At 38.5% G+C, this 18,410-nt stretch overlaps 1 protein-coding gene across 1 annotated transcript in view; it reads right to left on the minus strand.

Moving 5' to 3' along the window:
- The window catches only part of VWA8 (von Willebrand factor A domain containing 8), a 333,428-nt gene that overhangs the window by 222,454 nt on the left and 92,564 nt on the right, over positions 1 to 18,410 (minus strand). Inside the window, exon 13 of the mRNA XM_040991347.1 lies at positions 494 to 654. Within this exon, the coding sequence (XP_040847281.1) occupies positions 494 to 654 (161 nt within the window). The remainder of the gene's footprint in view (positions 1 to 493; positions 655 to 18,410) is intronic.

Below are 18,410 nucleotides of genomic sequence, written 5' to 3' on the forward strand. Positions count from 1 at the left end.
TAAGAAAGCAATGATTAGAGAAAATTAAAGTTTATAACATACAAAGTGAGCATTTCAGTCTATATATAGTAACTATTACATATTTTATATAAGAACTACATTTTCTCCTTCCTCCATTGTGACCAGATCAATGAATAATGCAGTCTTACGATTCACAGGTAGTATAACAGTAAAACTACAACCCATTAAAGAAACTTCATCTTGAGATTTGCTGCATATAAAAATCTGCATATGTAAAAACTAAATTAAAAAAACTTTTAGAACTATTATGAAAATGTTCTGTTTTATCAGTGACTTTTTCCAAAATGTCAATTGGGATATTACTATGCGTCTGTAATAATGAAAGTCTGCCATTCTACTTAGATATAAAATCATGAATTTCTCAGAATCTACAAAACCCACTATTTAAGCAGAACTGAGAGGTTTCCATGTCAACTGCTGAAGTTTGTATTGTATGTGGGTGTGTGTTTTGTTTTTTGTGGCTCATACAAACCTCTGCAATACAGCAAGTGTGCCCGTGTTGACCCGGTGAATACCATCCAATAAGACCAACTTGCCCTCCAGGGCAGCATTCACAAGAGGCGAGGCCCGCCAGGCAGTGTCTCCATTCGGAAGAGTGTATCTCTGCTGTAGCAGATCACGTGCGGTCATATCCTAAAATCAATACCCAGAACCCAACAAAGAACATGGGGAATTAACTTTTGAGACATGGATGGTAGCTTATCTATTAAACAGTCATTCTCTGTGATACGTCAACATATACAACAACGGGGAAGTTATCCCCAATACAAAAACAGAAAGATCTTCAGAAAACCCCTTCTGCTCATTTGAGGGTTCCTCTTATTAGTAATTCAAACAGAGTAGGAGTAAGGGTTCTCCCCACCTTTTCTGTTTATTTTGCATTTCCCTCCTACTTAAAATGTTCATTTATTTAATGACAGTAATTCCTATCTTTCAATTCAATCAGTTTTACTTTCACAGGGACCAAAATGTGTACATTCCATTTTAAAATAAGAAACCCTACAATATAAATAATCAGAGATGCTTATTAAGAATGCATTTTTCTCATTTGGTGAGTTCTTCCAAAAAGCCAAGCTAGGGATCATCACAGTGTATCATATTTGAAAAGGCCTGAATCCAGGGAGGACAGTCATCAGATAAGGTACAGGAATTCAGAAACAGTAACATGGCAATTTTTAAGTAACATGGTAATTTTTAAGAGTATACACACACACAGTGTGCTAGGACTAAAATAGTGCATCAGATTTAAGCAAACTATTAGTAGTCATGGTATACAAAAATTGATCTGTTGTAAAATTATAGTGCCATAAAATATAAACAACTTTCTTCTTAGATGTTCTTTGTCTTAAGTTGATGATGTTGTTACCAGCTCCATATGCATTTTGTGTCACTTATATCAAAGGAAAGTTAAACTTTTACAGGTGCTTTCATTTAAAGCATTAAAATCTTTCATAAATTTTTTGATGCCCAATTCAAGTTCTTTTTAAAAATTCTTTTTATTTGTTTGAGAGGAAAAGGGGGTGTTCCTATTAACCAGTTGACTCTCCAAATGCCCAAAACAGCCAGGACTGAGTGAAGCCAAAATCTGTAGCAGGGAACTCAATCCTGGTTTCCTACAGCTGATAAGAACCCAACAGGTTGAGTCACCAATCGCCAGTACCTCCAAGAATCTGCATTAGCAGAAAAGTTAGAGTCATGCACTGGAAAGTAGAATGACAGATCCAATAATTCCAACATGGAACCAGCATCCAAACCAGTGCCTTCTCTAGCATTCCACATTTTAAGCAGATAGAAAACCAAAGAAATTTGCTTTTGTTCGCACTGGCAATAAATCTGTTTTAAAAGCAAAATTAAAATAGAACTCTTAATTACTTCAGTGTTTTAATTAACAAAGCACTGACTTAGAACATATGAATAGACTTGTGTTGAAACATAAGTACAATAAGGAAATAATAACACTTGAATTCAGCAAATTCCCATAGCCATAAAGGGATGACTTTGATACATAATCAAAATTTGGACCACCTTATTAATTTTATTTACTCCTCCATTTATGAATTTTAAACTCTGTACAAACATCATGAGTATTACATTTTGTGCTGCCAAAAGCTATAATGGTCAAAACCGAATTCATCACTGTCAGCAGGGTTTAGTGAGACGGTGCCTGGTGGGAATAGCTTATTTCCATTGAGGACTGTGCTAAAACAGACTGACTGCTCAGCAAACAATAACAACAAAAGACAAAGCAAAGATAATTGTTTATAGGTTGCTTTGATAATGAAATTGTTAAAGAAATCAAGTATGTATATATAGGATGTGTATATGCAGATATATATTTTTGAACATTTGTACTCATATAAAATCTTTTTTAAAAAGATTTCTTTATTAGAAAGGAAGAGTTAGAGAGAAAAAGGGAGTGACAAAGGAATAGGGAGAGACATTGAAAGAGAGGGAGGACAGTGAGCTCCTACTCTTGGGTCACTCCCCAAATGGTCACAACAGCTGGAGATGGGCCATTTTGAAACTAGCATCCTTAAGTGGATCACCAAGTGGATCTCTTGGGCAGAGGTCCAGTATTCGGGCTATTTTTCTCTAATTTTCTAGGAGTATTAGCATGGAGATGGATTACAAAATGAGCAACAGGGACACAAACCAGTACCCACATGGGATCCTAGTGTTCCAAGTGGAACCTCTATGTGCAATGCAACAGCTGTGGTCCTTGGCTCCAACTTTTAAAAGTTAATATTAGGGCCCGGCGCGGTGGCACAAGTGGTTAAGGTCCTCGCCTTGCACGCCCAGGATCCCATATGGGCGCCGGTTCTATCCCGGCAGACCCGCTTCCCTTCCAGCTCCCTGCCTGTGGCCTGGGAAAGCAGTCGAGGACGGCCCAAAGCTTTGGGACCCTGCACCCGCGTGGGAGACCCACAAGAGGCTCCTGGCTTCGGATCGGCATAGTATCGGCCATTGCGCTCACTTGGGGAGTGAATCATTGGATGGAAGATCTTCCTCTCTGTCTTCTCCTCTCTGTATATCTGCTCTTCCAATAAAAAAATAATAAAAAAAAAGTTAATATTAAAGAGGTAAATGTAAGAAAACTCTTGACAGTGATTATTCCAGAGGAAAAAATGTCATATAGCTACATGACACAACACACTAAAAATTAAAAAGACAACATCGTCCAGCAGAGTGATTAAAAATCAAACATTTGTATCAAAAACAGCTAAAGAGCTGATGAAAGACATCTAAGCTTAGGTCTCACCACTCTAAAGATTCTGACTGTGTAGGTTCATCTGTTTTTTTTTTTAATCATCATTCATCATTATTTTTGCTGTTAACATTACTATGATGTTAACATGAATTTTTGTCCCATTTATCACACTCCCTTCTTTTTCTAATAGGACTTATGAGACTGCATGAGGATACATAAAAAGCACAAGCAAAACAGCATAACTTTGGGAACCCAGTGCTAAGCACAGTGGGTTACACTGCTGCCCTGCAGCACTGGCCTCCCAGTTCAAGTTTTAGATGCACTAGTTCTAATACAGCTCCCTACTAATGCAAATGGAAAAGCATGGAGAATCTCATGAATCTACCAAAGTAAATGAAAGTGATTACTTGTTGCTACACAACAAGATCTAACAGATCAATACAGCTCAAAGCTTTCGATACTAACCAGAATCACAGACCAAAAATAATTCCTTCCTTTCCCTTCATTAGAGGCATAGAAAATGAAAAGCCCTGTGCATTTTTTGTTACAATAGCTGCTCAGTTTGGTGTAGGATTTAAACTCTGCATATCATCATGTTAGAAAAGATCCATCATCCTTCACTTCTAATATAATTTCGTATTAAAAACCCTCCTCAGGGGGATGGAAAAATATTCCCTTTAAAATAAGCTGTGGATTTTCATAATTAAGAACCTAGTTTGCAAGATGAAATATCATTTTTCCTTATTATACGGAAGGTATTTTCAATTGTGTGAAGTGCAAGGACACGAAGTAAAACCTCACGGAAAAACTGGACCTAATCAGTTCATCACGTCTGAATGATTCAGAGATACAAATTAATTTCTTGTAATTTTCTAATCTTTAAAATAAAGTAATGAAATCTTTAAGTATAGAATATTTGAGTTTTAATAGCTTGAAATGATTGCTTTACATTTTTATTTTTTAAAACACATATATATCATGGAACTGTTAAAATTCTATATCATTTCCTTATTCTTCCCACCATATGTGCACCCTTTTCAGCATTTGGAAACACATTCTTCAAGTGTGCTTCTTTTAAAAAAGCATACTGTGAATATACATTAGATATGAATATCCCCATTTTTGCATATGATTTTCTTAACCTTCAAACCTTTGAACTTCAGAGAATAAAAATAGTACTAATGATATCACAGAGCACAAGCCATTTCCTCTTTCAATATTTCCTTAGAAATTTCAAAATAGCAAGACATAAAATCTGGTTCCTTTAAAGCCATCAAATCCAATCTTCAATATCTCACCTTTATTCAGATTCATAGAAAAGATTCATATACCTCCTAAGCTTCTGTGTCATTTTAAAATAGGCTCTTTTGATTTACAATGGAGAAATCATACTGAAAATAAAAATGTCCTTCTAAAATGAAAGGGTAACATTATGAAATGTATCAGAGAACACAGATTTGATCCTTAAAGCAATTAAGTACCTTAAATGCTCTAAGAGCCTTAGGTGGACTGAGGTAATTCTGCTGAGGTTCCCTGGAGAAAGTCAGGTATAAGTCAGTACCTCAACAAAACAACCATACACTATACTTATGTATAGAGTAACTACAATAAAATTTAAAGTGGTTTTTCAGGGTATAATGCCATTGAGAAAGAAAATGAAAATATTAAGTAAACTTAGAACTGGGGAGCCAGGCCTGCTGGCCGCCCGGCCGGGGAGCTCTGGGAATTCTGTACTTTGTTTGCTGCTTAGCTAGCTCCATTTTGAACCCTCAGTGCTTTGTGAACATGAAACAATCCTAACGATCCCCAATGACAGTTAATCTTCCTCAGATGAACCTGTAATCAATACTGTCTCAAACCATGTGTTGTGAAAAATTGCAATACCTAATATACTGTCAAAACTTTGTGCTACTCAGAAATGGAGCAGGAGAGCAGGGAAGTCTTCCATTTCCTTTGAAGGTGTGAGAAAGACGTGTAGAGTAACCCTACAGGAGCATAGCAGGTAACCTATTGACAATGGACTCAAAACAGAATTAGACAATGGTAAAAACACAGACATACAGGGGGAATCAAAAGAGATCCTAGCAACCTATTAACAGGTGGTCACATGAACAAAGCAGGGGAGGCACCCAGAGTGGAGCAGGTGAACAGGAGGAGACTCGTGTCCCAAACCGGAAGACTCCCAGATCCCCACCAAAGACTGTCAGTACAGGCACCAAGGACTGCATTCCAACTGCCAAAGAGACCACGGGGAACCGGAATGCCATCGGAGGCTGAGAACTCAGAGGACATCTCCCACCCTTTCTCTGGACCTACCACACAGGATGGAAGAAGCCTGAGCCCTTCATTGTGGAACCCAGGATCATCGGAACAACAGACAGGAACCTGAATGGTCCTCAGAACCAGAAGAACAGTAAACCTCCTTCAGAATTGGGGAGAGGAGCTTTCTCTAGTCCTTGCTTGGTTCCAACTTTGGGTCCTCACCCTCTCTGCAATGACCATTAGGGTTGCTCCAGAGCCCCCCGCTCCAAACACAGACACAAGTTAGAATAGAACAAAAAGGCAGAGAACAAAAAGGAAAGCCTGATCAGCATAAACTCATGCACACTTCATTAGTGAGGACACGAAGATTAAGCACTCCTCACCAAGGTATTGAGAATTTCTCTGCACACCACCCCTCCTAAACTGTCTCGCACCTCAATTGTTGAAATGTCATCGAAGTAGTCACAGAATGTGGTTAAGAACTTGCATTTAATCTTAATATATTGCTTACTCGATACTATGTCAATTAGTTCCACAAAATTGTATATTGTTGCTGATGTTATGTTGGGGCTTGTAATTGACCAGGATTTTACTGTGTTGGCTCTAACATTGGATCAGAGAGGGTCTCCCCAAGAAGCTGTTGAACTAATCTAGAAGAGGGGTTGCTGGACTCTATGCTAGGTATATGCTCACAGGGAAGGAATTTCAACTGAATTTGAACTGTGGATACGCAACAAGGTGGAGGAATCCACAATGGGGGGAGGATTGGGGGAGGAGAAGGGGAATTCCAGTACCTAAAAAGCTGCAACATATAATGTAACGTAATAAATTGAAAAAAAAAAAAAGAAAAAAGAACTTGGGTGCCAGGTACTGTGGTCTAAGGTTTAAGTCGCAGCCAGCCACACCAGCATCCTTTAGGAACACAAGTTAGAATCCTGGCTTCTCCACTTCCAGTCCATCTCTCTGCTAATGTACCTTGGATAAATAGCAGAAAGTGGCCCAATTATCTTGGCCCCTGCCATCCACATGTAAACCAGGATGGAGTTCCAGCCTCTGGCTTTGGCTTAGGACACAGCTGTGGCAGCCAGTACGACAGTGAACCAGTGGATGAAACATTTCTAACACCCTCTTCCCTTCTCTGTTTCTCCCTTCCTATAGCTGTGCCTTTCAAATAGATAAAACAAATTGTAAGAAGAAAGAAAGAAAGAAAGAAAGAAAGAAAGAAAGAAAGAAAGAAAGAAAGAAAGAAAGAAAGAAAAGAAATTGGAATTACCTCTCTTTAAATATGAATATTAATATGTAAACAGAATTGTATACTGTAATATAATTTTTCTGATGGGAAATGATTATACCAAAATAGGATATCAAATTGCATATAGAATATGACCTCAACCACATGAAAATTATGTAAATTTCTATCATGTACAGGAAAATGGAAGAGTTTCAGAAAGTTTCCAGGTAGAACGACAAAAATAATCTTGTCCTCAAAATGTTATTACATACACAGGGACAAAGTACAGTAAAAGAAATTCTACAGAAAAGAGCATGTCTGGATTAATCATTCCAAGAATATGTTGTAAATAGAGAAATGTACCAAATATGTGTATCTCTGACTACTTTCACAATTATTATTATTATTATTTTAATTCTTCCATCTGCTGATTCACTCCCCAAGTGGCTGCAATGGCCGGAGCTGAGTCAATGCAAAATCAGGAGCCAGGAGCCTCTTCTGGGTCTCCCACTTGGGTGCAAGATCCCAAGGCTTTGGGCCATCCTGTGCTGCTTTCCCAGGTCGCAAGCAGGGAGGTGGAAGGGAAGTGGAAGAGCTGGCATTCCAACCAGCACCCATTTGGGATCCTGACATGGGTAAGGCAAGGACTTTAGCCACTAGGCTACTGTGCCAGGTCCTAAATCAATTAACTTCTGATTAAAGTCCCAATCAATTTCTTCAAAAAAGGCAAAGTAGTAGTGACTATGATGCTAATTATTCTATGAAATGACACCAAACAAGACTAGCCTCCATTATTGCTTTAATACAAAAAAATGCAAATGCTAAAGATTAAAATAAATGTCTTAGTTAACAGCAAGAATATCTCCATGTGGATATGATTCTTCATTTTGTTATTGAGAATTTAAAAAAAAGTGGGCATTAGCTTTTACTGCGGGAAAAGAGAAATTATGAATGAGTTTTCTTTCTCAAAGAAATCAGCTATAATTCTACAGGTTTTATTTTCTACGTCTGAAGTAATTTTTGCTTACTATTACTTAAAGCAAAACTTAACCAACCAGTAGTATAAACACAAAGAAAACCTGGAATTCAAGTGAATAAAATAGTGTGTACATAAAAAGACTAGCTAGTGTAAGCCATCAATTTTGCACTAAGGAATTATGTCCATATCTATTAACGGCAGAGTACTGCATAAATATTCTATAAACACAGAATGTTAATAATTTTTAGCTCCTAGAATAGAAGCAAAGCCATTATTTACAGAGTCTAAGTATGCTCAGTGAACAGAACACAAGGCACACTGCCAACATTCCTCAGTGTCATTTATGTTTGATCTCATAAAGGCCTCTCCTTTTACATATATTGTAAAATTATTTGTAAACTCTCCCGTGCCTCTCCCTCATGTTTTTCTTTTGAAGAACTATTTTTAACCTGTTGAATATAAAACAAAGATCCGTTTTATGTATAAGATGAGATGTTGACATTACAAGTCTACCACGATTATTTTAAGTTATGCTGCTATCAATAGAAAGAAGTGAATCATTTTCAGCTCTATTCATTACAGCCACAGGGACCTATTTCAAGATGCTCTGCTCTAGTTTAAGATTTATTCTATGAACATAGAACAAAATTCTTGGGCTGAAGCTAACCAGAAATCAAATCCTCTATCTTGTTCACAACATCTCAACACTTGGTTATCTTAATAAGGCAACAAACAAAAACGAGGGCTAAGGACACTACAGGTATATAAAATGTTATACCTATTTATTGAAAACACCCAATCAGATACTCTCTGTCAGCTATTATCCTTTGAGTACTATAAAGGTAGAAAACTGGAAACATCATCCTCAGGCCTTTGCAGATAGAATGCTACACATGACTAGGGAGTAGGCAGTGAGTATTTGGGTGAAGAGAATCAGTACAAAGGGAGCTGCTCTTTAGCACAGCTGTGGATAAAATATTCCTGACACTAAGTGGGTAAAATCTAAAATTCCTGCTTCTTCCAGGAAATTTTCAAGGTAGTATTTCCTGGTGGTACATCTCTCTGCGTTCTAGATACAGGAAATAAACACTTTTGTTCATAAGGAAAATCCTAATTTAGGGATGAGATTTTTAAAAAGTGAATTAGGTCCAGTATTGTGGCAAGTAAAAATACTGCCTGTGAAACTGGCATCCTGTGTCGGCACCAATTCCTCTCCAGGATGTTCCACTTCCGACCCAGCCCACTACTAATGCACCTGGGAAAGTACTGGGAGACGATCCAAGTGCTTAAGCCCATGCTCCTACCTGGGAGAACTGGAGAAGCTCTGGCTCCTTGCTTCAGTTCAGTCCAGCTCTGCTGGCTGTGGCCATTTCAGGAATGAATCACAGAATGGAAGATTTCTCTCTGTCTCCACTCCCTCAACCCACTACATCTGCCTTATTAACTCTGTCTTTCAAATAAATAAAGCATTTTTTAAAAGTAAATCAGGGGCCCGGCGCAATGGCACAGTGGTTAAGGTCCTCGCCTTGCATGCCCAGGATCCCATATGGGCGCCGGTTCTATCCCGGCAGACCCGCTTCCCTTCCAGCTCCCTGCCTGTGGCCTGGGAAAGCAGTCGAGGACGGCCCAAAGCTTTGGGACCCTGCACCCGCGTGGGAGACCCGGAAGAGGCTCCTGGCTTCGGATCGGCATAGTATCGGCCATTGCGCTCACTTGGGGAGTGAATCATTGGATGGAAGATCTTCCTCTCTGTCTCTCTTTTCTGTATATCCGCCTTTCCAATAAAATAAATAACTAAATAAATCTTTAAAAGTAAATCAGCATTAAAATTCATTAATGGTTCTATACAACTATTGAATCTCAAATAAAAGCTAAAAGCTCAGATGATAAGTACTCTAGCTCACACAAACCAAAGGATCTAATATTTTACTCGAGTAGGGTAAATTTGGCTGCATTTAATCACAAATATTGGACCCTGGTAGCAGAGCATGTAGAAATATAGCAATCAATTCTAGTTTAAATGTCTACAATAATATCTGCCTTACAATAAATTCAGTTTTTAAACAAGAAATAAATTGGATCTTTGATTTATTTGAGGGTTTCTGCATTAAAAGATTTATTTCTTTAGTTACCTATCCGTTTTTAGAAAAACAGACTTACAGAGAAAAATGGGGAGAGAAAGAAACAGAGGTCCTTCATTCACTAGATCATTCAACAAATGTCAACATCAGCCAGGTTAAACCCAAGAGCTACATACAGTTCTCCCACGTAAGTGGCAGAGGCCCAAGTACTTAGGCTATAGAACTCTCCCAGGAACACCAAAAGGGAGCTGGACTAAATCAATGGTTATATGCAATGCTGGTGTCATAGGCGGCAGCCCAATTTGCTGTGCTACAACCCCCGTCCAACAAACAGCATTAAAAGTCAAGGTTGGCATATGTAGTAATTAACTTCATGATATTCTGTAGAGAAACCTGAAGCAGATATGTCATCTAACTACCCTTAATGCCACTCAAATCCATGCTAGCCAGACAATATAAGGTACAGTTGTATGTAAATTGAGGAAGACCGGGTTTCAATTCAATTCTCTGTCCTCCTGATCATGTGACAGAGGCATACATCTAGTAAAATACCTTTGGATTTAAATGATTCACTAAATTACAAACGAATCTGAATCAGCTCAAGATAATCATGGAAAAATACAATAATAAGACTACTTAGAATATGAAGAAAAAATAACTTTGAAGCAGACAGAAATAATAAAGAAACACTGTTAAAGGATGCCAGATTTGAGTTATTTAAAAATCTTCTAGGCACTGGCACAGTGGCACAGCAAGCTATTCTTCTGCCTATGAGTGCCAACATCCCAGATAGGCACAGGTTTATGTCCTGACTGATCCACTTCAAATCCAACTCTCTGCTTATGAACTAGGAAAACAGCAAGGATGGTAGAGTTTTTGGCCCCCTGCACCCATGTGAGAGACCCAGAGGAAGCTCCTGGCTTTGGACTGGCCCAGCTCTGGCCACTGTAGCCACAAGAGGAATGAACTATCAGGTGGAAGATCTTTCTTTCTCTCCTCTCTCTGTAAAATCTACCTTTCAAATAAATAAATATTTTTAAATCATCTAAAATTATAAAAAGGTATTTATTAATTCACTATATACACAGAGCCTGTTACACTCATATTAAATATCTCTGCCAGGTTGAGATTCTAAAATAGATAAAGATGGACTTCACATTCCAGAGGGAAGAAAATAAAGCTAGGAGGAGGGAAGAAGACAGAAGGAAAAGCAAGCAAGGGAGGGAGGAGACACAACTAAGAAAAGTGCAGATAAACAAAATGGTCTCAACTCAACCGGAGACCACTATGCTCAATGAAATAAGTCCGTCCCAAAAGGACAAATACATATGTTCTCTCTGCTGTCAGGCAACCTTCAATCAAAATATAAGACAAATATATACATATAGGTAAACATGTACATATATTCTCAGAGATGAAATGTACAATGGAGACTAGGATACTGAGAAGTGAAGTTACAGTATGCATCTCTACTCCTAAATAAAAGGAGGACTCCCAATGAAATTGTTAAATATACCTTGACAAGAGGATACCATTGTCTACCTACAATGTCATGAAACACACTAGCAGAATGTTGGACTTATGACCGTTGTTGAAAGAACTATACTATTGTAATAATACGTGGGGGGTGTGTGGGCAGGACAGTGGAAGGGTAAGAGGGAGAGGGGAATCCCAATCCCTGTGCCTATGAAAGAGTATCATGAAAAATAATAATAAAAGAAAAACAAAAAGAGCAGATACTAGTTAGTGTTATCCAGAAAATAGCATGTAATGTGATAACCAATGACTCTGTGGTCAAGGACACTTTCTTTAAGGACAATCAAGTTAAGATCTAAAGGTGAAGAGGTCACATGGAGCTTAAGGACAGAGAACTCCTGACAAAGGAAATAACTTCTGTGAATGCCTTGAAACAAAAGAAGCTACAGCTTAAAGGGACTGAAAGCAGTACTGACAGTGAGAGATCAACAGAGGGTTGGACAGGGAAGAAGTCTGGGGAGGCAGGCGTGGCTTAGGCCACTGGGAGCAAGGCCTCTCAACCTTGCTGCCTGCCAGAGTTGTAAAACTACTGAACAGCAGATCTTATCTCATGGTAATTCCTTCAGACTGTCTAGTAGTAGGATCTGCAAAATGAAAGATTTTTCAAATATCCCTGTGTGATTTTTCAAATATGCCTGATGGAGGGCACCTAAATCAAGGTAAAATAATTTTATTGTAGATTAAACAGAATAGGAACTCAATGATAAGCAGGGAGATGGCAAGATCCAATTTATATTTATTAAAAGGTGACTCTCATTGTTCTTTTAAAAAATAAGTGACAGAAAGTGGAATCATTGTGGGTAATAAATTATATTCTGAGTAAAACTGAAAAAAAAACAAATAAATGACAGAATATATTCAAACTGATGTATACAAATGTGTGTGACATAACTCATATACCTTTAGAAAGCTCCATAAAGTAAAATGTCATATGCCTAATGTATTTTCCTGATGTCAGCAGTGACAGTGATATTGATGGATATAATGGAATTGCAAAGGCAAATGATGGAGAACAGATCACTGGCTGTGAGGAGTAAAGGCGATGGGGTGAGGCCAGCAAGTGCGCCACATCCTCATTACTTGTCAACTCCTTTGGTTGGCACTTTCCTCAAAAAACTGAACTGTTCCTCCTTGGGAGACTCTGTGCAGTAGCAAGCCAAACACCTGTTCATGCTACAAAATAGCAATGTGTTGTTGGATTTAGAGAATCATTAAAGGAAAAATCTGTGCCCAAAGCAGGACATAGTTTGCTAAGAGTAAAGAAATGGGCTGCTGAAGTTCACACAGCAAGCATTCTCCCTGTATTTTGGCACAGCAGACACTATTTCTCTCTGGCAGTGGCCGGTTGCCTACAAGCACCTTGGGCTCAGACAGTTTAAAAGAGCCAAAAAAAAAAAAAAAAAAAAAAAGACATGGGAAATGAGAAGAAAGCAACCCAGGGGCTGAGCTGGCAAAGGTCCCTTTTCAGATTAATTTCTTTAACAGCAGCCAACACACTGTAAAGATTTTAGCAGCTTCTACAGAGCTCTGTTAAAGACGGCCTATTCCTTTTGTGTCCTTTTTGGCTCTGTCTCTATTTCAGCCAGAAAACTCTGAAAGGTCTGTTTTTACTAAGAAACTGGCTTGCAGATTAGCAAGAAAGTTCAATACAGCAAGTGGTATAGATCCTAAATAGTTACTTGTCTTTAACAGAGAAGGAAAATAGAAAACCAACACATTCGCAAATCACAAAAACTAGCTGAGTGACAAAACTGAAGAGAATATATTTATTTTTCATTTTCAGGATTAAAATATTGTCACAAAGTATACTATACTTATGACCTCCCTTTAAGATGTTGTCAGGATCGCTCTTGATTTCCCCCCATATGCCTTTGTAGTTTTACTATTGTCTAATGCTGATTTGGGTCTGTTGTCAATGAGTTTACCAGTTATGATGCTGATAGGTTATACTTCATATCTTCCTCACACATTCTAAGGAGATTAAATATTTCTTTGCTTGCAATGAAAGAATATCAACTGAATTTGAATTATAATACTGCAACAAGGTGGAGGAATCCACCATGGGGGGACGGTATGGGGAGTGTATGGGGAGGGGTGGGGGGAACCCCAGAACCTATGAAACTGTGTCACATAGTGCAATATAATTAATTTAAAAAAGAAAATTCTAAAAAAGTATACTATATTTATACAAATCAAAGTTCTAACCTTCAGTATTTTCTTATTTCAGTATAATATCATGAATGAATCCTTATAGACATGCAACTTCATTCCTAACCTCACTAACCTTTGGGGAAACTCCTATATCTTGCAGCAGTCCTCACTGTCTATAAAATGCTGAGGATCTTTAAAATATTTCCCTTGAACTCCAGTGAAATTTTCACATTTCAAATAGAGGGTAATACTTTGGTAGAGTGAGCTAAGCAATTGTCTGCAATGTAAACTTCCCATGCAAGTGCCAGGTCAAGTCCCGGCTAGCTGTTTCACTTTGTATTCAGGTCCCTGCTAATGTAACTAGGAAAAGCAGTAAAGGATGGCCCAAATACTCACACCCATGCCTCCCACATGGGACCCAAATATAATACTAGGCTCTGGGATTTGACTTGGCTCAGCCCTACCTGAATAGCCAATTGAAGAGTGAACCAGTGAATGGAAGGTTCCCTGTCTCTATCTCCTCCTCTTTATAATTCAGGCTTTTAAATAAATTATTTTTTAAAAGCATATGTCAAATAAAAGTAATAACTAATGGGAACATGAAGCATACCAATGTGTTGATATTAATAATACAAAAGCTTCATTATACAGTGTCCTTAGGTTTGGAGCTATTGCATAGTGAATCCCCAAATTTGAAATTCCTTCCACTTTCATGTTATGGATCATCAGAAATAGCAAAAGAAATACCTTTCAGGCTGTATTTATTTTCTTAGGTTCCTTGGTCATATTACTTTTCTTCTTTTCACTAATGGGTTTGGCTATTGTGTAATGTTTATTTTTACCAACATGCCCAAAGGCCTACTTGTATGTTTTTATAAATCTAATAAATACCTCATGATAACTACATTTGTTAAGATAAACAAAAGATGTTGCTCATTACTAAAGAAAGATAGCTTTAATTAAATAAGCAGCCAAGTATATGTTTTAAAAGTAATTCAGACCCCTGTGGACTCAGGCACCAGGCCCATCTATTGGATGTTGGCATTAGGCCTGACCAAACAGACTCAGGACCAAGCTAATTCCCATGGATCCAGTTGCCAGGGATACCCTTCTGCTGGGCTAGGTCCTGCGAACATGAGTTAATGGCCTGCCACAGCACCAGGTCAGCTTGTGTGGATCCAGATTTCAGGTCAGCCCCTGAACACACAGGCACCAGCATCCAACGGCTACTCAGGATGAAGCAGCAAGCCCATCCAAGGACCCCACCAGATGGCCACACAGAATTCTTATCCAGAGTGACCATTGAAAGGCTTTCTGTTTCAAAGCTAGGCTGAAAAAGACTGATGAGATGCCTACGTCTTCAAATGCATGCATGCCAGTACAAGAGCACAGGAACGTAAACTATTAGGGAAAAAACATGATGCTAACAACAACCACAACAACAACAAAAGCAATGACTCTTAAAAAATGAGGATCCATATATTGACAAAGAAGTCAAGATAATCATCTGAAAGAAGGATAATGAATTACAAGAATACACAAATAAGTGAACAAATGATATCTGGAAAACTATATGAACACGGTAAAAAACTCAACAAAGGTACAGAAATCATAAAAAAGACTCAAATAGAAATTCTAGAAAGCAATAATAATAATATGATTGAATTTAAAATTTTAACAGATAGTTTTAATAACTTATCCAGTCAAGCAAAAAATAAGTGAGCTTAAAAAAAAAGGCCTTTTGAAATTACAGTCAGGGGAAAAAAGGAAAGACAATGAAAAATATTGAGGAAAACCTGTGAGAATTATGGGTCAAATAAAGTGAACCAATGCAATATAGCAGTAATAAGAGGAACAGAGAAGGAAAAATGGACAGAAACCTAACAATGATACAACGACAGGTGTAGGAATGTGGCACAGTGCTGAAGACACCACCTGTGACACCAGCACCCCATAATATAGTGCTGGGTTTGAGTCCCAGGTTGGGTTCCAATGCCAATACCTGTGGCAGGACACTCTGGCAGCAGTACATGCTGGCTAAGGCCCTCCTCACATGGGAGAACCAGACTGAGTTTCAGCTTCCTGGCTTTGGCTTGGCCCAGCCCAGCTTTGGAGGGCATTTGGGGAATGATCAACAGATTAAAAAAAACCCTCTGTTTCTGTTTGTGTCTCAGCCTCTGAATCTCTCTCCCTTTATAATAAGTTAAAATAAAGCTATTAAAAAGACTTATGAAGAAATAGTAACAAAAATTTTTTAAGAACTACCATTTGTAATGCTTGCATCCCATATTCAAAGTGCTGTACTCAATTCAGCCTCTTGTTAATGTACCTGGGAAAGCATTAGAAATTACTTGGAGACCAACCTGGAGCTCCTGGCTCCTGGCTTCAACATGCTCCAGACCATTACATAGAGATTGAGCCAGTGGATAGAAGATACAGTTTGCTCACTCGCTCTCTTTCTCTGAGCTGCTCTACATTTTAAATAAATTTATGAAAAACCCCATTTTTAAAAGGTTACTTAAATAGGAAGAGTGAAACAAAAGTTCAGGTCCATAAATCCAAATAAGTTTATTAAGTTTATATATTATACAATCTTCACCAAGATGCATTATGATCAAATTTTCAAAAGATAATAAATTAACAAGAGAAAAGCATATTATCACATACCAGGAACTGTCCATCTCCATTATAACAGTGCAGATTTCTCAACAGAAACTCTGGAAGTCAGAAAACATATAGACAGTCCTAAACTGCCAAAAATACTATATTCCCAAGTCTGTTGAACAGAAACGAAGGCAACAGACACAAAAGCTAGTGGAACTAATCTCCATTTTTATCTAATGGATAATAAATGCTGAAAGTCATTTCTTGAATTGAAAGAAAACGGGTGCTAATTTAAGAGCATACAAATAAAGTATAAAATTTACCATAAAGATAAGAAGACAGACAAAATCAGATACTCTAATACTATGACAGCAATGCACAAATCAGTTTTAAACTCAAAATGAAAGTTGAATAGCAAGTTATTAAAAAGAACTACAACTATAAGAATTGGTTAATAGATACGCAATATAAAAATATAAAATGTGACATCAATAAATGAAGAAGAGCTGAAGGAAAAATTAAAATGTTGGCTTTTTATATTGTTGAAGTTATTGGCTTATAATAAACTTATAGATATGCTTTCTATAAGCCTCATGGTAAATAGAAAGAAAAAAACTTGGAGCAAACACATAAAGAAAATGAAGATGAAATCTTCAAACCACAAAGAAATACAGCAACAGAGAAGAAAAGGAATAAAAATTTGGAACAGTTCAGAAAATGGCAATACAATAATAAAATATCCTTACCATAAGGAATCACCTCCAATGGAAATAGATTAAACTCTTTAAGCTAGAGTGGCTCAATACATTTTAAAAAGAAGATACACCCATACAGTGCCTATGAGACTCATACTAGTTGCACAGACACATCTGGCATGAACATGAGAAAATAGAGAAAGATATTCTATGCCAATCTTAACCAAAAAAACCAAAGATATCTATATTAATGCTACACCAAATAGAAAGCTGGAAGGGAAGTAGAGCAGCTTGGGTTTAAAAAGGCGCCCATATGGGATCCCAGGAATGAAGAATTTACCCACTAGGCTACCATGCCAGTCCCCAAAATAACAGCATTTTAAAGTGACTCAAACTAATATGAAGAAAAGCATCCCAAAACAAGACAGATGGCTTTAGTGGGGCCCAAGTTACCTCATACCGAGTCTTACTGTTTGCTGCTGTTACTGCAGAAGTAAAGAACGCAGGCAAGGGAGAATCAAGATGGCAGAATAAGGTAAGGACACGTTTAAATGGACGGAAAAACATTTCATCAGGATGAAGCAGAGAGGACATATTCCAGGAAATAGGAAAAGACAGAACAACAGCAGAGGGGTACCTGGAGACTGACAGACACAGGAAAGCAGCAAACACAATGGTGTGGTGTTGCAGTGACTGATACCCCAACAGCATTCAGCTAATGGCAATCTGAACTTCACCAGCAGCCAGAACTCCACCAGCAACCAGGTGGGAAGGGACTTTGACTGGGAGCTTGGGAGGTGAACCCAGACAAAGAACTGTCTTTCCTGATGGTCCGTTTGGTTTGGCCAGGAGGAGAGACAGAGCAACAGATCCCAGAAAGGCAGTGCGAGAACAGGGTGGATTTCACATCCCAGTCAGCCCCCTAGAGCTGAATTGGACGCCATTTTGCATGAGGAGGCAAAGGCAAGGGAAAGGACTGAGCATACACTGAGCTGAGAGTGAACTTATTTCTGACTCAGTGAACTGCAGCGACGTGGCATTCTACTGGTACCACCAAAGACAGGTCTGGATAGCCGTAAGACTGACAGCCAGCAGATCGAGAACTCTAGTAGTGGTACAACAGGCGCCATTTTGTACACTGTGGCAATAGCTTTGGGACTGCAGGGGACAATAGTGAACTGCACGTGTGCTGAGCTCAGCAAGAACTCATTGAGATCCGTGGATTGCACTGGTCCCACAGGAAAATAATACCGATTGCGGCATCATACAGGTCAAAATAGGTCCGTGTGGCCCTCAGACCTAACATCCAACAGGTTCTGACAAGATCAGCGCCATCAACAACCTAACTATATAGGACACCTGGTGTCTCCTTAATCCTGTGACCTGCTCCAACCAGGAGTGGGAGAAAGTTTGCAGAGACAATGGTGCAGCCTCAGCACCGTACAACAGGAGAAGAGTGGTGAGCCAGGAGCTGGGGCAGTGGAGACCATGGTGGAAATCTAACATAAGAACCCAGACCTGGAATTCGCTGGAGGTTGTGGCACAAGTGACTGCAAACAAAAAGTGGTGTACCAACTGCAATAAGTAAAATTGCATTGTAGACCTGTGGGTGACACAGCTTAGAAACCTACCCCAAGGAGAA

This window comes from Ochotona curzoniae, unplaced genomic scaffold (genome assembly GCF_017591425.1).
Source record: "Ochotona curzoniae isolate NIBS_2020 unplaced genomic scaffold, NIBS_Ocur_1.0 contig_64, whole genome shotgun sequence".
In the NCBI taxonomy this organism is placed as follows: domain Eukaryota; kingdom Metazoa; phylum Chordata; class Mammalia; order Lagomorpha; family Ochotonidae; genus Ochotona; species Ochotona curzoniae.